This window comes from Dermacentor andersoni, chromosome 1 (genome assembly GCF_023375885.2).
Source record: "Dermacentor andersoni chromosome 1, qqDerAnde1_hic_scaffold, whole genome shotgun sequence".
Taxonomy (NCBI): domain Eukaryota; kingdom Metazoa; phylum Arthropoda; class Arachnida; order Ixodida; family Ixodidae; genus Dermacentor; species Dermacentor andersoni.
The window spans coordinates 196,130,308-196,149,572 of record NC_092814.1 but is presented as its reverse complement, the minus strand read 5'-3'; the positions used below and the strand labels follow the sequence as shown (position 1 = coordinate 196,149,572).

The 19,265-nt window shown below is 43.3% G+C and overlaps 1 protein-coding gene across 5 annotated transcripts in view; it reads right to left on the bottom strand.

The window, feature by feature from the left end:
- The window catches only part of LOC126546971 (cytochrome P450 4c3-like), a 34,140-nt gene extending 16,222 nt beyond the window's left edge, over positions 1-17,918 (bottom strand). The window contains exons 1-8 of one of the 5 annotated variants that reach the window (XM_055062927.2): positions 17,468-17,557; positions 17,310-17,370; positions 17,002-17,114; positions 16,835-16,920; positions 14,300-14,490; positions 7,549-7,618; positions 7,294-7,420; positions 781-987 (exon numbers count right to left, since the gene is read on the bottom strand). In XM_055062927.2, coding sequence (XP_054918902.1) covers positions 781-987; positions 7,294-7,420; positions 7,549-7,618; positions 14,300-14,490; positions 16,835-16,920; positions 17,002-17,082 — 762 coding nt within the window. In that variant the 5' untranslated portion in view covers positions 17,083-17,114; positions 17,310-17,370; positions 17,468-17,557. Of the gene's footprint in view, positions 1-780; positions 988-7,293; positions 7,421-7,548; positions 7,619-14,299; positions 14,491-16,834; positions 16,921-17,001 lie in introns of all 5 variants that reach the window. The other 4 variants (XM_050194708.3, XM_055062925.2, XM_055062926.2 and 1 more) reach the window with 4 other exon arrangements.
- Between the last annotated feature and the right edge of the window lie 1,347 nt (positions 17,919-19,265).

Here is a 19,265-nt window from a genome sequence, read left to right as displayed (position 1 = left end):
TGCTGATAACCAGCGTTGCTATAGGCGAGGGCACAGAGTTCTCGGCACTAGGCCTGCTGCGCACAGCACGCGTGAAAACCATGACTTATATCGTTCACCTTACGGACGGAGCCCGCTTTTCTCATTTATATATTTTGTTTGTTTGTTTGTTTGTTTGTTTGCGTGCTTGTTTCATTTTGGAGGCGTAACTTCACGTCTGGTGTGCAGGCTACAAAAAAGTAATAATAAACAAGCCTCCATCTATGTCATACGCCTGTAATGTAAAATCGTAGTTTTGGTATGCGCTAGTATGATCACAGCTCTAAACCCCTTCAGAGACAAGTACAAGCGACAGCACGCAATACTGGAATCGTGGACGTGCACTCCCGTCACGAAAGCGCTTTGTGCTCTATGCCTTTATACCAGGGAAGAAAATATAACCAAATTATCCCCCCCCCCCCCCCCATTCTCCCAACCCTCCATAAGAAAAAAGAGAACCAGCCTTAAACCGGCCACGCGCCACCCTTCTCTTCAATAAACATGTGTTTTCATTTTTTTTGTTCCAGCGCATGATCACGCCATCGACCGGCGTATATCAGCAGAGAGCGCGAATGGTTGTACCAGCCGTGCATTCACGCGCTGCTAGTAAAATATATCCGCTGTACAGTGCTGCGTTCAGTAATATGGCTAAAATTTTGCAGACCTTTCTGAATGGCACTGAAGATGGCCGCGAGTTCATGACGCTACTGATTCGACACCACTAGCCTTGCGAATTACAATGTCTGAGGATATGTACTTTACCTCAAACATAAAAGTGTCCACTTCTTCTCGAACATCTTCTTCGGTAAAGTTTTCAGGGTCCTTGATGTGTTCTCGGAGGAGGATATCGAGGAATGGTTTCCTGGTTTTTCCTTTCACGCCGTAGGTGTCACTTTCCAGAGATGTTTCCTCGAGGGACTCTTGTAGTTCAGGACACGACAGAAGCTCTTCCTTTCGCTCACGGATAACCTGCAACATTACACCGGATGGATGTGGTAAAACAAACTCGTTGCATAGCTAAAACCATTCGGATGACAGGCAAAAGAAACAGAGGACTACTTAACAAGTATAGTAATAAGGACAAGTTGGTCTATGTGTACGGCGAAAATGCAGCTTCCCATACATGCCTTCATGCTGCTTTTTAATCATGATCTTCAAAGAACTCTTTGAAGTTGTCATGAGCAGCAGCTTTCTACATTGTGTCGACTGCACGACGAAGGAACCAAGGGACGAAGGCCCTTCCACCATCAATTACCACAGTTTTGAACCAGCCGATTGCATCCTATTTCAGCAAAGTTCCTAATCTCATCACAGCTCCCAATTACATGTCAACTTCGACTGCATTCATGGTAATGGTTGTAATAGCGCACCCAAGACAAGGACAACAGAAGGAATAAAACTACGACACAGCGCTGTGTCATCGTTTTGTTCCTTCTGTTGTCCTTGCCTTGGGTGCGCTGTTACAACCCTTACGATGAATCCCAACCAACTGGCCCAACTTGCCATTCTGATTCGACTGCATTACCCAACTCATTGAAACGCTTTGTATTGCTATAAAACATCGTAGCTAGCAGTAAAGTAGTCAGCATTTGTGTGTGCTCTTCTGCCTGCATTACTTTCTGCTCGATAAACTTCGTGCTTTCACACCCAATTTTAACTACGATGACGCGTTACACCTACCAGAAATAAATATTTCTTTGGGAATAGTAGTTAGCTCCATAGCTGCAGCACGTTTGTAGCGGCAGACAGTACGTGTTCAGCCTGTGCGCATGAACCTATGGTGTGTGTGCTGTTTATGAGCTTGTGTGTATGCAACGAATGTGTAGTAGAAAATGTAAGACCCATGAATAAACCATAAAGCACTCCCACGTCTGATTTTCGTTCATGTAAGTAGGCCAAATTCTCTTATCGTCATGACTTTGTTGCTTTACGTATGGCTGATTACATATGGTATACTTGTGCCGCACGGGTGCAAAGATCACCTTTCTAAACAAGTTGAAATATTCCTTTAGAAGTAATAAAATCCCCTCAACTGTCATATTCTCTTTACCGAAGGCTTCCCATATATGAAATACATGCTACTGGCCTGCATTTTACGGCGCGGATGTTTGATTATTTCGCGTATGGCACTTGGCCCCTTCTTGGATATTCAACGCCGCCAACTATCATCAGCAATGCTACCACGGAAGAACGGCGCCGCGTTAGACATTGTCAAAAGGCACAGACGTCAGCGGAAGAGATGAAGGAACTGGAGCCGTAGCCTGCAATGAAGTGCCCTAATGGGCTTTGTGCATTCATTGTGGACTAAGTCTTTCTTTTATATTTTTAGTGCTTAGTCTTAGTGAAATACTTGGAAGATGGAGTTGCAGTTTACGCCTTAGCAAGCGATGGCGTGCATAGATGCGCAACGTGAGAAGCCATTCAATAAAAAAATGCGGCTACGAGACACCTATGAAGTTTCTTGTGTTGCCATGCGTTGCTTCTTGAGCAGCCCTGTTCCTGGCACGAACGCATATCAAGCATTCTTTTTTCTTTCAATTTTTTTGTCAGATAGGGCAGCAAGTAATCACGAAAGAGCGTCGCATTAGTTCAGAAGAAAGTTGCTTATATTTATTAAGCGAGATCGCGAACTCCAGCATAGCTGAACTGCAACCGCATGCAAAGGTGTATGAACGATAGTGAATTCACATTTACAGTGTGTATTGACATGGAAGTTGACGGAAATATAGGGCGTGTGGGAACGATGTAGTAATACCCCCTCTAGGTGACAATTAATTCGGCCCATTGAAAATTATTGTCACCCCATTTCTTACACATTCAGAATAATCAAAGCGCACAGCTGTGAAAGGATTGAACATTTTCAATTCATCAGTGAGTTTTATCAAGTTTATAGAATGTGGACACCATGCGAGGACTTTTTACAGCACTTTCAGATATGAGAGTGTCAATTTTTCATTCCTAGGATACTTGTAAATCGCCTACATAGATTTTTCGAGAATATGTCTGAATTAAAGCACTGCGAAAAACAATGAAAGAAGTGGGAACCAGTTACATAGATACATACTAACTCCGTGAGCAGACGCTTCGCCATATACCTCACTAGTTTTACTAAAACACTTGAGAGTTATTGTTTTAAGTTGTACGACCTTTAAATAAAGATATATTAAGTAGTTCTTTCGTTTTTGAAGAACTATCAATTGGCGTGCACAACTGTGCACACAGCACCTGAAGAAGATATGAATGCGCGTTCGAACCCATCATCATCATCATCATCATCATCATCATCATCATCATCATCATAATTATTATTATTATTATTATTATTATTATTATTATTATTATTATTATTATTATTATTATTCCTTGATCAAATTATGTAACTACTATGGCCAGCGCCTGCAGCTAGATCCCAAACTTTAAGTCTTTTAAGGACACATTTGGTAACAGCTCAGAGAATGAATTTACTGTCGTAAACACTAATATCAGAAGCTTTCGAAAATACTGGGAAGATTTTAAGCTAGTTGCCACATCGGGAATAGGATTTGCTGACGTAGCTGTCTTGACAGAAATCAATATTTCAGATGCATGTATGCATTCGTTTTCAGTGCCAGGCTATCAATGCCGTTTTTTGACGCGGCCTCACCGACGAAGGGGCGGTATCGCTATCTTTATTAGAGATACGTTTGACGTTACATCCATTGACGTGAACTTCCTTCATGCAGAATGCGTAGCGCTGACGGTATCTTGCGGTAGTCGATGTTTGAGGTTGCTAGCTCAGTATCGGCCACCTTGCAACAGCGTTGTCTATTTTCTTCTCGAACTCGAAGAAATGTTGGTCTCATGGAATTCAGTGGAAGAATTATGTTTAGTGGGAGACATAAATATAAATGCCATATGTTCCACTGTAGGCTCTGTATCCGATTACTTGTCCCTCTTGTCCTCGTACGGTATTGCTAATACTATAACAGCTCCCACCCGGGAAGAAATAGTTGGTTACCACGTAACAATGTCATGTTTAGACCATATCGCTTCACGCGCTCCTAACTACTCTTTTGCTTCTTGTGTCATTTTGCAACGTTTCGCGGATCACTATCTCGTCGCTTGTCGTTCGTCGCCATCTTCTCCCATGCCAACTGCTCATCGAACCACCCCACCCAATAACTCAATTTACATCACTATAACCGACCATACGCTCTTAGACAACCTCATTAACAGTTTTAATTGGATGGCTATAAATGATTCAAATTCACCGCAATAGGTATATAGTATCTTTTGCGACCAAATAAAAGAGTTTCAAAACATTTCTAAAAGCGTCGTAATACAGAAGCGTAGAAAGGATTATAATCAGTTGACCGCGGACATAATGCGTGCCATTTCTTACAGAGACATGCTCTGGAAACGGTGTAAGCATGCCTCAAAAAGCAAAAACCTACGTTTCGAGTACAAAGCCGCAAGAAATAGGGTGGTTGCTTTGATAAGATATACAGAGCGCCAGTACTTCTTTCAAAAATTTCAGCAGTCATCGAGAAATGCGGCAAAAACACGGTCACTGATAAATTATCTTCGTGGCAAAAATGCCTCAAACATGTGCCCAATTTCTTTTTTTCCAGGCGAATCAGTCGAGGTCGCCTATAAATTCAATCATTTGTTCGCACTGTCTTCCGAGAACGCATGTTCATCGCAGACCGTCCAATACACGTTTAAAGAATCCCTTTCAGCGTCCGCATTTCTACCTAGAATTTCAGAAAGTGAACTTCGTGAAATAATTTTCAGCTTTAAGCGCAGTAAGTCTCCTGGAATCGACGGTTTATCAGCGAATATGCTACAAAGGAACTTTGCAGCCTTATCCGATATACTACTCTTCATGTTGAACAATTTTCTTGATACCGCGCTTATCCCAAAAGAGCTTAAGACCGCAATCGTTAAAGCGCTTTTTAAAGGAGGGAAAAGGGATGACATGAAAAACTGTCGGCCTATTTCTATACTACCGATACTTTCTCACATTATTGAAAAATTTATCTTAAAATCCATGACATCCTTTGTTCAAAAATTTTCGATTTTGTCGACTCGTCAGTTTGGCTTTGTTACCGGTCGTGGCACCGTAGCCCTTCTGGAGGAGGTCTCGGATGAACTGTTCTCAGCTTTTGATCAAAACCTGTTTAGCGTTGCTTTATTTTTGGACATATCCAAAGCTTTCGATACAGTTCATCGCGGGATTCCATTACAAAAATTATATTGCAGTGGTTTTAGGGGTCCATTTTACGCTGTCCTCAAAAACTATCTCGCAGAACGGTCACAAGTGGTTGTCTTGGATAAAACGATAAATGCAAGTAGTGAACTTCCACTGAAAGCCGGAGTTCCTCAAGGTTCCATTTTATCACCTCTACTTTTCAATATATTCATTAATGATTTATCTCGGGTTGTTTCAAAATGTTCGATATTTCAATACGCTGACGACACTGTACTGCTGTCAAAACATCTTTCGTACAACATGGCCATCTCGAATCTTCAGAATAATGTGGACAAGACAATGACTTGGTTCATTGATAACTTTCTAAAGATTAACGCCTTAAAAACCCAACTCGTTTGCTTCAGATCTCCTTTAAAGCTAACCGTAATCGATGCACCGATTTTCCTGCACAGTCGGAACTGTCATCCCTGTTGTGGCGTGCCGGTTAACTACGTAAACTCGGTAAAATACTTGGGAGTGTTGTTCGACAGCGATATGTCGTGGCATAGTCAACTATCGCATATTTGCGATAAGCTTAGGAGCACTGCGTGGCTATTCTTTCACTATAAATCTATCGTTCCACTTCAAGTAAAAAAAACTATTGCGCATGCCTTGGTCTACAGAACTTTTCGATATGGAATTACTGTTTTTGCTTTCTGCCCCACCCGATCGCAAAACCCTGTTGATTCTTTGTTAAAAAACATACTAAAATCATAGCCTACAACACTCCATCAATCACAAATGATAACATCTTCTCAGCGCTTGGACTTCCATGCTTCGGGACTCTGTTTACGCAAACTGCGGTATTAAGGCATTTTTGGTTCAGTGATCTTAAAATATGTTACACAGGCCCCCGAAGTCTTCGTACTATTATTCGCTTTATAGTTCCGCGATCCTCAACAAGATATGGTGAAGCTAGGCATTGTGTTTATGTGCCGAAAATTCTGAACGATTTGCCAAATGAGGCATTCTCCATTACATCAAAAAAGGCATTGCAAAACATGATTTATTCACTGTAACATGGTTGCTTCAACATTTGTAACAAGTGCTGTTCATCATTTCAAAAAAATGTATATCTTGCCTTCTTGGTGTCGATTATTGATTCTTGCTATATGTTTTGCTTCTTCTTCGTGTTATGCTTCCCAACTGTTAGTCCTCCTGCATAATCTTGCCACATGTCTATGGTAAAGTAAATATTGCACGCTCGTCCGCTGATTTGCCGGGCCAAGTCCCTCAAGCCACTTGTGGCTTTAACAGGCCCGTTTCTTGTATTCTGTATTCCTTCGTGCAATAAAGATTATTATTATTATTATTATTATTATTATTATTATTATTATTATTATTATTATTATTATTATTATTATTATTATTATTATTATTATTATTATTATTATTAATTTGAACACGTATACAACGAGGAAAAAATAAGGGAAAAAGCTGCCAACGAAAGGTACGCTACTCTTCAGGACGAAGGGAAGGGGAACATATAAATTGGAAATAGGAAGGAAGGAGAAAATAATGGAGCAGCACGAGCAACACAGGTCATGTAAGGGCACCGTACACAGACGCTCGATGAAAATGAAGCGCAGCCACAACAAGCACCAGCCTTGCTAGCATTGGGAAAGAAGAGCTAAAGTTCTGAACGGAAGGCGTGGGCTCTTTTGCACAGGGCGATATGCCGTGCACCTACCGCCGTCAGCGAATGAACCGCGATGGTGTGAGCACCTCACCTTTGTCAAGCATTGCGCCTTCGTGAGACAAGTGTACTTGCAGTTGCAGTGAAACGAATGCGAATCGCAAATTCGCTCTCGAAATTATCGCGTTCATTTCACCAAGATTGAGATATTTGGCTTGAATCAATGATGTGACACGAAATCTACTCAACGCCTCGCTCTACGGATATCGCGTTTCATTCGATGAGCAGCGAAAGTGTTAGCAGGACCACCATAGTCTTAATGGATACCATAGTCTTAATGGAAACGATGTTACGTCGACACACATTTAAAACGCATTAACAAGAGCGACAATATCACGCGGAATGTTACCTTCAGAGTAAATTGATGAAGTTCTCCAATTTTCTGATGGAACAGCTTACCAGGCTTCGAAAGACGGAATATCGCGTCTATCCAGTATAACGGTGACTCTATGCGCCGTGTGAAGCTGTGACCAAGCCTGTGCACGTGAAAGACATACAGAGCTTTGTAAAGTCCACATGAGTATTTTTTTAGCGGAAGTTCAGCATGACAGCGTACCTAAAATGTACACGGCACAAAGTTTGATTAGCGATTCAAAACACTTACACTTGGATGGCTTGAACATAATCCGAATGCTGGTTACTTTGAGCATTGATGGTGTAGCCCATTATTGTATCTGGAAATGAGTTTTGATTTTCATAGCTATATAAAAAAAATGCCTGACGTCATGACTACTGTGAAATGTGAGAGCATGCGGCGTGTATAGATGAATTCACACGCATCAGCTCTGCACCAAGAAAACCTTCGCTGTCAATAGGACGTGCGACAACAACACTGTGGCATTATCGTGCACTTAATCTAGCACCTCTCAGCGTCAGATAATAAGGTAAGTAACGTGTAAATCAGCAAATGCTAATTGTGTCGTTCAATTTGTCACACTTATGTTAAGTACTGGTCCAGTTTACTTTCGCAAACACAGTGCTCCATTATCCCTGACTCATTTCATGCGTGGGAGCATAGTGCATCGAGCGGCCAGTCGCGCGCAATTAAGCGTGTATTCGATGGCTTCTTTCACGCTCGGAAAAAAAAAAAAAAACTTATGTAGCCCATATTGAGCAACAGAAAGCCGTATCGGGAGTTTTTAATGTTGCTCTACAATTTTCTCATTGGCACTTTTAATCTAGTTATAATATCTGAGAAGTTGATTCATTAATTACGACTACTCATGTAATTAGGCGGAATGCAAAAATATAATCAGAGTATCTCCAAGCGACAGCAAGCAACATTACCTTGGTTCTGTCTAGCTACGTGTCATTTTTAAATCTTGGTGCATGATAGATGGGACTCCCTGTATATTATTTTTAATAACAGTTGCACTTGAAGAAACTTCGTGTAACCTCGAAGAATTGTTCAGTCAAGTGAAGTGACGGCTTTATATGAGTATTTACAAGACCTCATAGTTGGAGAAAGTTCAATTTCACAGCCTGAGTCCCCTCGCACCACCAAGAGTGTGTGGCTTCTCTCGGCTGAGCCCCGTGTCAAGCGGCTTCAGTTAAACGCAATAGGGAGATTTATTTGTTTTGTGCCTATTAAGTCGTACAAATGCACATCAATAAGAAAAGTCATGTAACGCAGTTGAAAAAGTTTAAGCACACGAAGATACCACCAAGAAATCGTTTGCTCGCGCCGAACGCGATTGCTTCTCGGTTGGATTTTTTTTTGTTTTATTATTTGCTGTCAATTTCGGGGTCTGGCCCTCCCTCGAGTGCGACCCTTACACGGATTTATACGGTAAGAGTCTGCCTTCTTGTAACTTTGCTATCACTAACACGGCTTCACCTTTCCAATGAAAGTGCTGCTTTTTTTTTCTATTTTTTTTTTACTATGAGTGTGAGCTGAAGCGCTGCTGCGCATGACTGCTATTGATTATGATTTCGAGTGAATCCATCTAGGCCTCATTTCGGTTACTGAGTAAATTATACATATGTATGATCTCTGCACGCAAGTGACGATGTTTCCATCTCTAATAAATGTTAATTATTAGAAGAGGTTTTTTTTTTTTATGAGTCGTTAGCATTCACTACTGGAAATAGAAACAAAACTGAGACACATATCATTCACGGGCATTTCACACGCCGTTGGTAAAGGACTCTGCCGAAAGGGTCACTGAAGTCTGCAGATTTATTTTCAGGATGCAAAAAGCAGGCAAAGCAATTTGAAGCGCGGTGAACACACATCAACATATTCATTGCCTAGGCATAGTCTATCCATACCATTACAAATAATTGTTTGTAGGCGACCTCCTTCTGTTTAAAAAGTATAATAAAATTCGGTCTGTCTATATATTTCAATATATTGTGTCTGTGCATGGTGTTCACAGTGGAAATTACAATAAAAATATGCTGAAGTGAAAAAAATACGGATGAGGTAGCCTGTCGCTCCGCTGGTGCTTCTAATGCGCTTGTCCGCCTATTGTCAGGATTTGCAGAAATAAAGCAAAAGTATACATTAAAAGCCGTGCACGGCTGCGCCAAAAATGATGCAGGAAGTTTTTTAGCCACAATAGAATTTTGAGTGAAAAGCTAGAGGCAACTGAAAAGAAACCTCGAATGATGTGGGTAACAGAACTCTGGTAATGACACTACCCCCCCCCCCCCCCCCTCCGCCCGGGAAACTTCAAAGGGGGTTCAATCCTCGGAGCATCCCCGTAGCCGGCGAATATGGAGTAGATTAGTGCTCACATTCCATTCGTAACACTCGAGGAGCTGGAGCCTCCTGGATTTTCAGTGTGGTTTGTTAGATGTCAGCTAGGAGCGCAGACCTTAATCAGCAGTGGCCTACTGCACACGAGACGCACCGGACCCGCAACTGCTCTCGACAGCCACCCATGAGAGAATGTGGCCATCATAACCCCCCTGTCCACCCGCGCAAATGTACCATAACTGCGAATCCAGTATTCACATCGGCATGGCGGACAACTCGTGACGACTCTGGCGACTTCGTGTGGATCTCTTGTTCTCTGCACTTTGAAAGCCATCGCTCAAAAGGCAGCAAGAATCACTGCGACCAATCACCACAATTAACAAGTCCTTGTTTGTGGGTTACGCCATTGTCAAGGTGCGCGCCACATCGGATCACATGGCTTGAAGCCTGTCATTAACTAGATGTGGCCTCTCGTACGACGAAGGAAAAAAAGAAACAGAAGGCAGAAAGGAAAGCATCAGAACGCTGCGAGGAATATTGCAGAATATTGCAGTGAATACGGCAAGTGATTCGTCCCACGATCGTGTCGCTAAATACAAAAGCAGGTTCTTGCAATCGGTAATCCCAGTTGTTAGGTGTTCTCATAATCTCTACACTGAGCAATTCATCCTAGATATTTTTACTCTGAAGCTGCAATGGTACTAAGGGATGAAAATTTGGTAATTGCAGACGGGCCATACAAAGCAGGTTGATTTCAAGCTAAAAAAGCAGGAAGTGATCGTAATCACCATAGCATGCGATCAGAATAGGTGTTTCAAGGTAGAGCCTTGCTCCGCGTTTCACCTTGAAAGCGTACCGCGATATAAAGCCAACTGCAAGGCTTTGTAACGTTGCAGTACGCAAAGTGAGGAGTGTGAAAAGCAAAAAAAAAAAAAGATATATTCTATTACGAAAGGTCAGATGACGACAAGTGACAAGCCTGTGTGCAAGGAGACGTTTGTTCTTTTCTTGGCGTTACGGCGCGACGCAGGCGACAGAGACGGAGAATATTATAACTTTAGAGGTCATTCCTACCTTATCTGATAGAACATCGCCCGCGTACGATACAGAATGGGCGGCCAGCCTATCTGTGATCGCTTTTCTGTCTCGAGGCTACAGTTCCTTCCGTCGAAGGACGAATTTCGTAACGCATGACATCCGTAGATACCTTGCAAAGCACTATAGCCAGGGAAGATGAAACAGAACGTCTACATGTCGCGCGTGCTTGATTTCAGCGCTTGCATACAAAATGCCTTAAGAGTTGTTATGGTCCATACAAAAATTATAAGGGCCCTTTTCTGATGGACGATCGCTGTTTATCATATATATATAGTTTGATAAGTAGAAGCACGTGCGAAAAATAACAGGACTTTACAAACATGCGCGTGCACACGGTGGTAATATATATATATATATATATATCTATATATATACCAACACGTGCACCAACACGTGCATTGACTCATGTCAAAATCAACGAAAACTACCGTGAATAGAAACTTGCGTGCACATACAGTGGCATTATGGAGAAAAAACGAATGAAAGCTAACCAGGTATAACCCACACGTCAGCAGGTATATATATATATATATATCGGCTTTTGATCGGCTGCTTTGGAGCCCATCAATGAGTTAGCGGTACTGAAATACTGAATGATATCTATGGAAGCTCCACAGCCATCGTAGTCCTTCATAAAGAAAGCAACAAAACCCCAATAAAGAAAGGCGTCAGGCAGCGAAATGTGATCTCTCCAATGCTATTCACAGCTTGTTTACAGGAGGCATTCAGAGACCTGGAGTGGGAAGAATTAGGGATAAGAGTTAATGGAGAATACTTTGGTAACTTGCGATTCGCTGATGATATTGCCTTGCTTAGTAACTAAGGGGACCAATTGCAAGGCATGCTCACTGACCTGGAGAGGCAAACCAGAAGGGTGGGTCTAAAAATTAATCAGCAGAAAACTAAAGTAATGTTTAACAGTCTCGAAAGAGAACAGTAATTTGCGATAGGTAGCGAGGCACTGGAAATGGTAAGGGAATACATCTACTTAGGACAGGTATAGTGACTGCGGATCCGGATCATGAGACTGAAAAAATCAGAAGAATAAGAATGGGCTGGGGTGCGTTTGGCAGGCATTCTCAGATCATGAACAGCAGGTTCGCCATTATCCCTCAAGAGAAAAGTGTATAACAGCTGTGTCTTACCAGTACTCACGTACGGGGCAGAAACCTGGAGGCTTACGAAAAGGGTTCTACTTAAATTAAGGACGACGCAACGAGCTATGGAAAGAAGAATGATAGGTGTAACATTAAGAGATAAGAAAACAACAGATTGGGTGAGGGAACAAACGCGAGTTAATGACGTCTTAGTTGAAATCAAGAAAAATAAATGGGCAAGGGCAGGACATGTAATGAGGAGGGAAGATAACCGATGGCCATTAAGGGTTACGGACTGGATTCCAAGGGAAGGGAAGCGTAGCAGGGGGCGGCAGAAAGTTAGGTGGGCGGATGACATTAAAGGGAAGCTGAAACGGTTTTCAATTTCCATGAATTGCTGGGATTGGAAAGAACAGACCTAATAATTTACGGTTCCGTAATTTTTTTCTTCGTTTTATTAATATAAGGAGCGGAAATCGCTTTCTAAATCACCCCCGCGGACGCGCGGGTGAACCACCTCACCCGGAGCGCCGGATGAGGTGGTTGCCAGAGGAGAGAACTGGCGAGAGTGACGTCACTGGCGGGGACCGAGTTGCCGGACCGGCGTGCTGGCATGTGCTTTACTGAACGACGCTATGAGAGATCTGCCGCCGCCGCCGCTCACGTTTGTTTTCTTTTGCGATTTTCGTAAACTTGTTCTTTCCTTCTGTGCTGCGTGAGTGTCTACAGCCAAGGGCGTCCAACATGCCCTCGTTCTGTGCAGCATTCGGCTGCGCGAACACAGGCGGGCGAGACGATGTGGTGTTTCACAGGTTCCCGAAGGACAAGAAGCTTGCAGCGCAGTGGGTCAGTGCGGTGACGAGAGATAAGTTCGTGCCGATGAAATCAACTGTGCTGTGCTCTTCATCTTCCATCAATACGCAGCACATGCAGGTGCACCTAGTTTAATGAAAGCCTGATTAGGCCCACATTGATGCACTCGAGAAATGCGAACATTCGCAGCCATTAACGTCTGGTAACACAGTTAGCGTAGCCGGATAGCCTTACGACAAATGCGGAAACGCGTTGTTGCTAGCGTTGCTATACTCCGTTTCATACATCAGGTGCAACGCTGTGGAGGCTTGAGATACTTCTTGCAGTGGCTGCGTTCGCACTTAGAAAAAGTTCGGTGTTGCTGGACTCGACTTTTGAGAAAATTTTCCATATATAAGCTCAGTTCTGAATGAAAAAAAGAAAGAATTTACCCATAGAAACAATCCGTGTACTTATACGGCTGCTAACACGTTCTTTTAAGTCAATTTTCTTTTCGGTATTTTTTAATTGCAGCCCGTCGCGGCAGCTTCACGTGCATGCTAGCGCGAGCAAACGCCGCTGGCAGGCTGCGAAGCATAGACGGAAACGCGCGCAGTAATAAATTTAAAAGAGCCGCTTGCGTTTGTTTCCGCCCTTTTTGAACCAGATATGCGTGTTCAGGGGACTCAAAACTGTAGAATGCCGCAGAGAACTCATTTTTTTCGAAAAGTGTTTCAGCTTCCCTTTAAGAAGTTTGCAGGGACAACATTGCCACAATTAGTACATGACCGGGGTAGTTGGAGAAGTATGGGAGACGCCTTTGCCCTGCAGTGGACGTTACCAGGCTGATGATGATAATATATATATATATATATATATATATACACTAGGCTAAACATGACATTCATTCATGCGCGGCACGTTTAGAATTTCAGAGCTCTGCGATCGCGGCGCGGAGGCAGAATGTCACTTGTTTTTAACCATTTCTTTGTGTATTTCTCATATTTCGTGAGTCGCACAAGAAAAAGATATTCCGCATTTAGGTACGAAGTTAGAAAGGGCTAAACCGCGCGTTTCCATGGACCGCTCCGTAGCTTTCTTGTTGGATCTATTTCCTTGCATTTACGACTTGCGAAGCTGATTAATTAACCTTGACAATATTTGTTTATTGACAGAATATAAAAAAATGTATGACTTGCTCTACTGAGTGGCCAACATGCTTTAATTGCGTTCCACTACAGCAGACCAATACACAGAAAAAAATACATTTGCTAGAATTGGCTGAAACGCCCTGTATATTATGTTACACCGCGGAAGCAAAAATGTGGAACGGCTCTCTTTCTAACTGCGTTTTACTTAAAAGCTACAAGAAATAATGGCTGCCACTCTCTTTGTATCGTGTAACAAGTGAAAGGACTATGAACTTGCGCCACCTCATAGTACCCAATCATATAGCAAAATTCTGTAACGCCATCCTTTATATCAAGCGTCAGCGAAATACAAGTACTATAGAAGCTGAACATGCGCAAACTCTATTGCTACCAAGACTTCAAGGAAGGAATCTCGCTCTCTATTTTCGTCAAATATCCTATGGTTAGGTCAAGTTTTGGCACTCGCCCGGAACGTAGGCACTAACATGGGGCGTACAATAATTATAAAAAACTCACCGCATATAATGTCTAAAGCACAAAGGGTTACTAGTGGAACGATGTCGCAGGAACGATCTTTTCCAAGCTGGCCAAGTTTGTGTACCAAAACTTTGGACTGTTCATTGACGGCAGGCATAAAGTCCTCCAGGATTCGAAAATGGAACGCAGGCGTCAGAAGTTTCCGCCGAGAGCGCCACTTTGATCCTGAACTGTAAAAAAATAAAGCTTCCTTTACAAATATCAGGTGACCACGAAAATACCGGCTTTCTTCAGCGGAGCGTTGTCATTCGACTGAAATAACAACGGTACCCTTTGCAGCTATAGTACTCTTGCTGGAACAGCACGACACCCTACGATTCGAGATGAATGATTTGGTTCACGGTTCTGAAACGATGGTGTTATAGGAGAACGCAGGTTCAGTTCCCTTATGTTGCTTTGTTCAGATCAAGTGCTGCTTGTTTACTTTTGCCTCGACATATGCGTGCTAATCTACAGTGTTTTTGCTTTTTTAAGACGAATACGTGAGCTATTTCTGCTGCGAGTCTCGTTTTGTCATCCGTGCTTGCATTTCTTAAAAGAATAACAAGAGCAGTGATGCGGATGCAGTCAACACACAAATATAATTCATGCGCTGATACTGGGATATATATTACTGTCACATGGAGCCAAAGAGGAATGTGAATGTGTTCATAGCGTTGCAAAAAGCACTGCACGAGGCGGGACAAGATATCAGCGCTAAGGACGAATGCGATAGTAAGCTTGACGAATGCGATAAAAACGCCAGTGCCCCGCGCACGCACACATGCGGTGTGCGCGCGGGGAGCACACGCGCCCCACACGGGGTGTAGATTGACGGCGCAGAGTAACGAGTTTTAGGAGAACTGTGGAAACCACTTGTCAAATAGTGGGTCATGGTGGGTACGGGGTCGTCGGCCCTTACGAGCAAGACAGCATTAGTACGCGAGCCCATACAACTCCAGTATTTCCGTTACTTCGCAGACGCCTTCTATTTTGATACGACGCCTGCTGGGGGTGTCTAAAAATAAAAGGTTGTTCTACTGCCTTACATACCCCATTTAAGCTATTATGAGTGGTTGAATAAAAATGAGCTGTTTCTAAAAAGCCGTGCCATAAAAAAAAAAAAAGTCAAATCTTTTTTGCAAATAAGTTTTCATATATTCAAAAGTCATCATGGAACTTCAATCTGTTGACGAACCTCCAATAATATGCGGCTGATAAGGCATTTCTCGTAACGCCCTCAACAGCGGCAAACCTTTCGTTTTATTTTAACACGACTCACTTTGCTGGATTATCGAAAGGTAATAAGCGCTGCATATATGTTCTGGGATGACAATAAATTTCAAACGCAAAGTAACTAAGTTTCAGCTCAGGGATTAATGCTCCAACACAATGAGTTTTCTGATTTCCTTTGCTTTTCTTTTTTGCCCTAGCTTGTGGTGTCGCTTTGCTATCACTGAGTATAGGTTGATTACGCAGTCAGGCGAGGAAACTTGCGAACATTTACAATATCAACTAAATAAGTCACTCATTCAACTGAGTGCTATATTCGACGTGGTGGCTCAGTGATTGTGGCGTTGTGCTGCTATAGGTTCGAGGTCGTGGGTTTGGTCCCTGCCGTGGCGGCCGCATTTCGATGGGAAATAAGCGAAAGAACGCTCACGTACTTATATTTGGGGGCACGTTAGATAATCTCAGGTGGTCAGGATGATCCGAAGTTCCCTACCATGGAGTAACTCATGATCAGATCGCAGCTTTGCACGTGAAAGCACAAGTATTTAATTTTAACTGAGTGTTTCGCCAGTACTACTTGCGCGTGTGCTTTATGCGCCCGAGTACGTGTAATTTATTAGCATGAATTATTTTTAATTTTCCAGCTCTTTCACCGCTGCCTAATGTTGTAAACTATTGAAGCGAAGGTGAAAAGCCGAATTTCACAGGTTTAGCAACCAGGTTTCTAAACAAGTGCAGCTGCTTGCACGTATTGTTGTGATGCGTTCACCCTCCGTTAAACTGCGGCGAATTTCATCGATATTCTAAGCAGTGCAAGAAAACCGCACTCCACAGAGTACACACACTGTACAATGAATATAAAAAAGAAAACAAAAAAGAATCGGAAAGAAACGAGACCACTTCAGCGCGCGTGAATAGCGAAGGACTTGTTAGATAGGTGATCCCTGATGAGATAATACCTTATTTTTATTGGATATTGATTCGTTAATTTAACCTTCCCTGATAAGACTGGCAACGAAGTTTGACATTGCGGGAATGTTAATCACAGAACGTGCATATAATGAAAGATGTAGGAAGGTGCGACTATATACAAGTATCCCCCATGCATATTCATTTCCCCATATGAAATATCCTTACATAGCAATAAACTGAAAAAGTCTCACACAAAATATTCGTCTGTTTACTAGCAGTGTGCTGCTATAACGTCGTTTTAATCTCCTCCCATTCTCTCTTTCTGTTTTTAGCAGCAAAAGTTAGTATAAAACACAACAAAGAGTACGGAACGATAGAGGAAGTATTTACCTTGTAAGAACACCAGTTCCAAGCCATGGCCCTAATAGGTCGTATTCATGACCTTTCTTAAGTATTGTATTACTTGTCAAAAGTTCCTGAAAAAAAAAAGTAGAGCCTTCAGACTTATACCACTCACAGTGATTTCGGTCACAAGATATACTGATCTTTATAATTACCTCAATAGGACCAGCTTTGAACACTACTAGAGTGGGCTTAGTGGCGTCATAAAAGTGAAGCATGCCATGTTTCTGGTACATTCGAGAAAATCCGACGGACAGCTGGAACAAATCTGTTAGCAGAAACAAAAGACAGCTCATAGAGGCACTCACAGAAAGAGCTCATAGAGGCGCACACGTACAGAGTCAATATTGGTGCCTCGTTGGCTTACGCAACTCGACACGGCTGAACGCGAGTATCGCTGAAGCCATGCAGTGTGATCAAATCAGCCGGCGTAGACAGAAGATCCAAGGTTAACGGCTCTTACGGTTTCAGCTAGACGATGCACGACTGCCACCAGGGTAAGATGGCATAGGGGACTGCGCCAGCTGATGAAACGATAATAAATGGACACCGAGGCAAATTGCCAGAAGCAGGACGTGCCACAACTGCTCGAGGAAACGTGCGAGTAGTGTGAGAGCTTACGCGTTCCGACGTCCAAACGATGCGCCTCTTTGGAAAGGGTCCGATGTATCGACCATGTGGTCAGCATGGGGATGGGCTCCGTTAGCCCGGGAAACTTCTTCATGTAGACCATCGTCTCGCGTTGCTTGTGTTTAATGTAGTACAACAGGCCGGCCAAGCAGGCAAACGCACCGACAACGACGGCCACGCAATACAGCACGAATGATGCGAGTAAGGCCGGTAGAACATCGCCAAGCCCGTGAAAAAAGACTGCACCCATAGCGCTGCTTGCCGCCTCGCCGCTGGAACCCAACAGCGAGGCGGCGAAAGGAGCAACCTTCTGCTTCACATTGTCGTTTTTGCTGAGCTCAAGCAAAGTTCCGATAATGCATCCGTCAATGGGGCGGCCGCCGCAGGAGGCAGGAGACACGCTTGGGCCACGGCGCCATTCGCGGAGGCCCTCGGCTGATATTTTGCCGCTGCGCGAGGAAAGATTGCGCAAGATGGGGGTCAGACACGTGGGCTCGAGGCTCCCTCCTGATTCGGTCGGTCGAACTACGCAGCCCGAAGCGCCACGCGACCGACAGTAGGTGGTGCTCGAGCTAGCACAAATTCGTAGGATAGGGGACGGGCCAGCGAGAATTCAGCCCCAGCCAGAATCACTGATGATTTGTGATCGAGGAACTCGTTACGCAGCGTAGCTGACATGGATGTTTTAAAGAAATGGTATGAAAAGGGCGTCTAAACGTGGAAATCATCCTAAAGCGAAGCTGTCGCTTCGTGATTATTGGTTGACTCGAGTGGTAACCGCAGCGGTGGAACCGCAGCGGTGGGAGCGAAGACCGCAAACTATCAGAAAAAATAAATAAAGAAAAAGAATAAAAATCAGCAAGGAAATACAATATGTAGAAAAGAATGAACACAACCTGGGAGAGCCCGCCGGTTAGTTAAACATGGAGAGTATCCCTCGACAACTTTCTTTTTTTTGCCTCACCATGCCAATCTCATCAGAACGATATGCGTTTGCTTACGACATGATATGAAACGCCTCCCCAAACTTGAGTATACCGAAAAAGGCGCCAGTTCTCCCACTGACTTTTTATCTCATAAGTACAAACACCATGTGTGAAGGTTTAGAGGGACGAATTCCGTGACATCACTTTTGGAAATGCGAGCATGGGTAGCTGTTACGTTAGCTGCTTCTAAAAAAAATCTCGGAGGGAGATTTTTTTCAGGTTATGCGCGTAATATTAGAAAAAGCACGTGCGCCTTTTCTTAAAATCGGAATCGAATTTATTGAAAATCGCCTAACAAAAATCAGCATTCTACTGTCTGAGTTGTATTATCAAAGGATGCAGACATTAGACTTTAATTGTATGGCCACTTGCTGTATATACCTAGATAATTAACAAATTTGATACAATTTAATATACCGCAGACGTGGCCGCCGTCATGGCCCAGTGGGACGCACGGCTCGGCTGTGGGATGTACGTGGCTCCATCCCCACCACCGGACGCCCAGCGTTCCCTAAGGGTGCATGCTGCCCCCAACCAGCGTCCGGCTTTGCAGGATGTGTTGCTTGGGAGAGGTTCGTACAGACCGCTATGCTTGCTGTGCAAGAACCGAGACACCCAGAACACCACACAAACCGAAAAGGAGTCTGGCTGTCACATACCGCCAACTTCCCAATAGGTGGGTTGATAGTTTAAAGGGCATTAAATATATTTTAAAGTTAACACTTCAGGGTAAACGTCACAAGTGAGGAAATGAAGCCGGCGCAGCAGTTCTCAACGCACGCCCACTTGTAACGCATATTAAA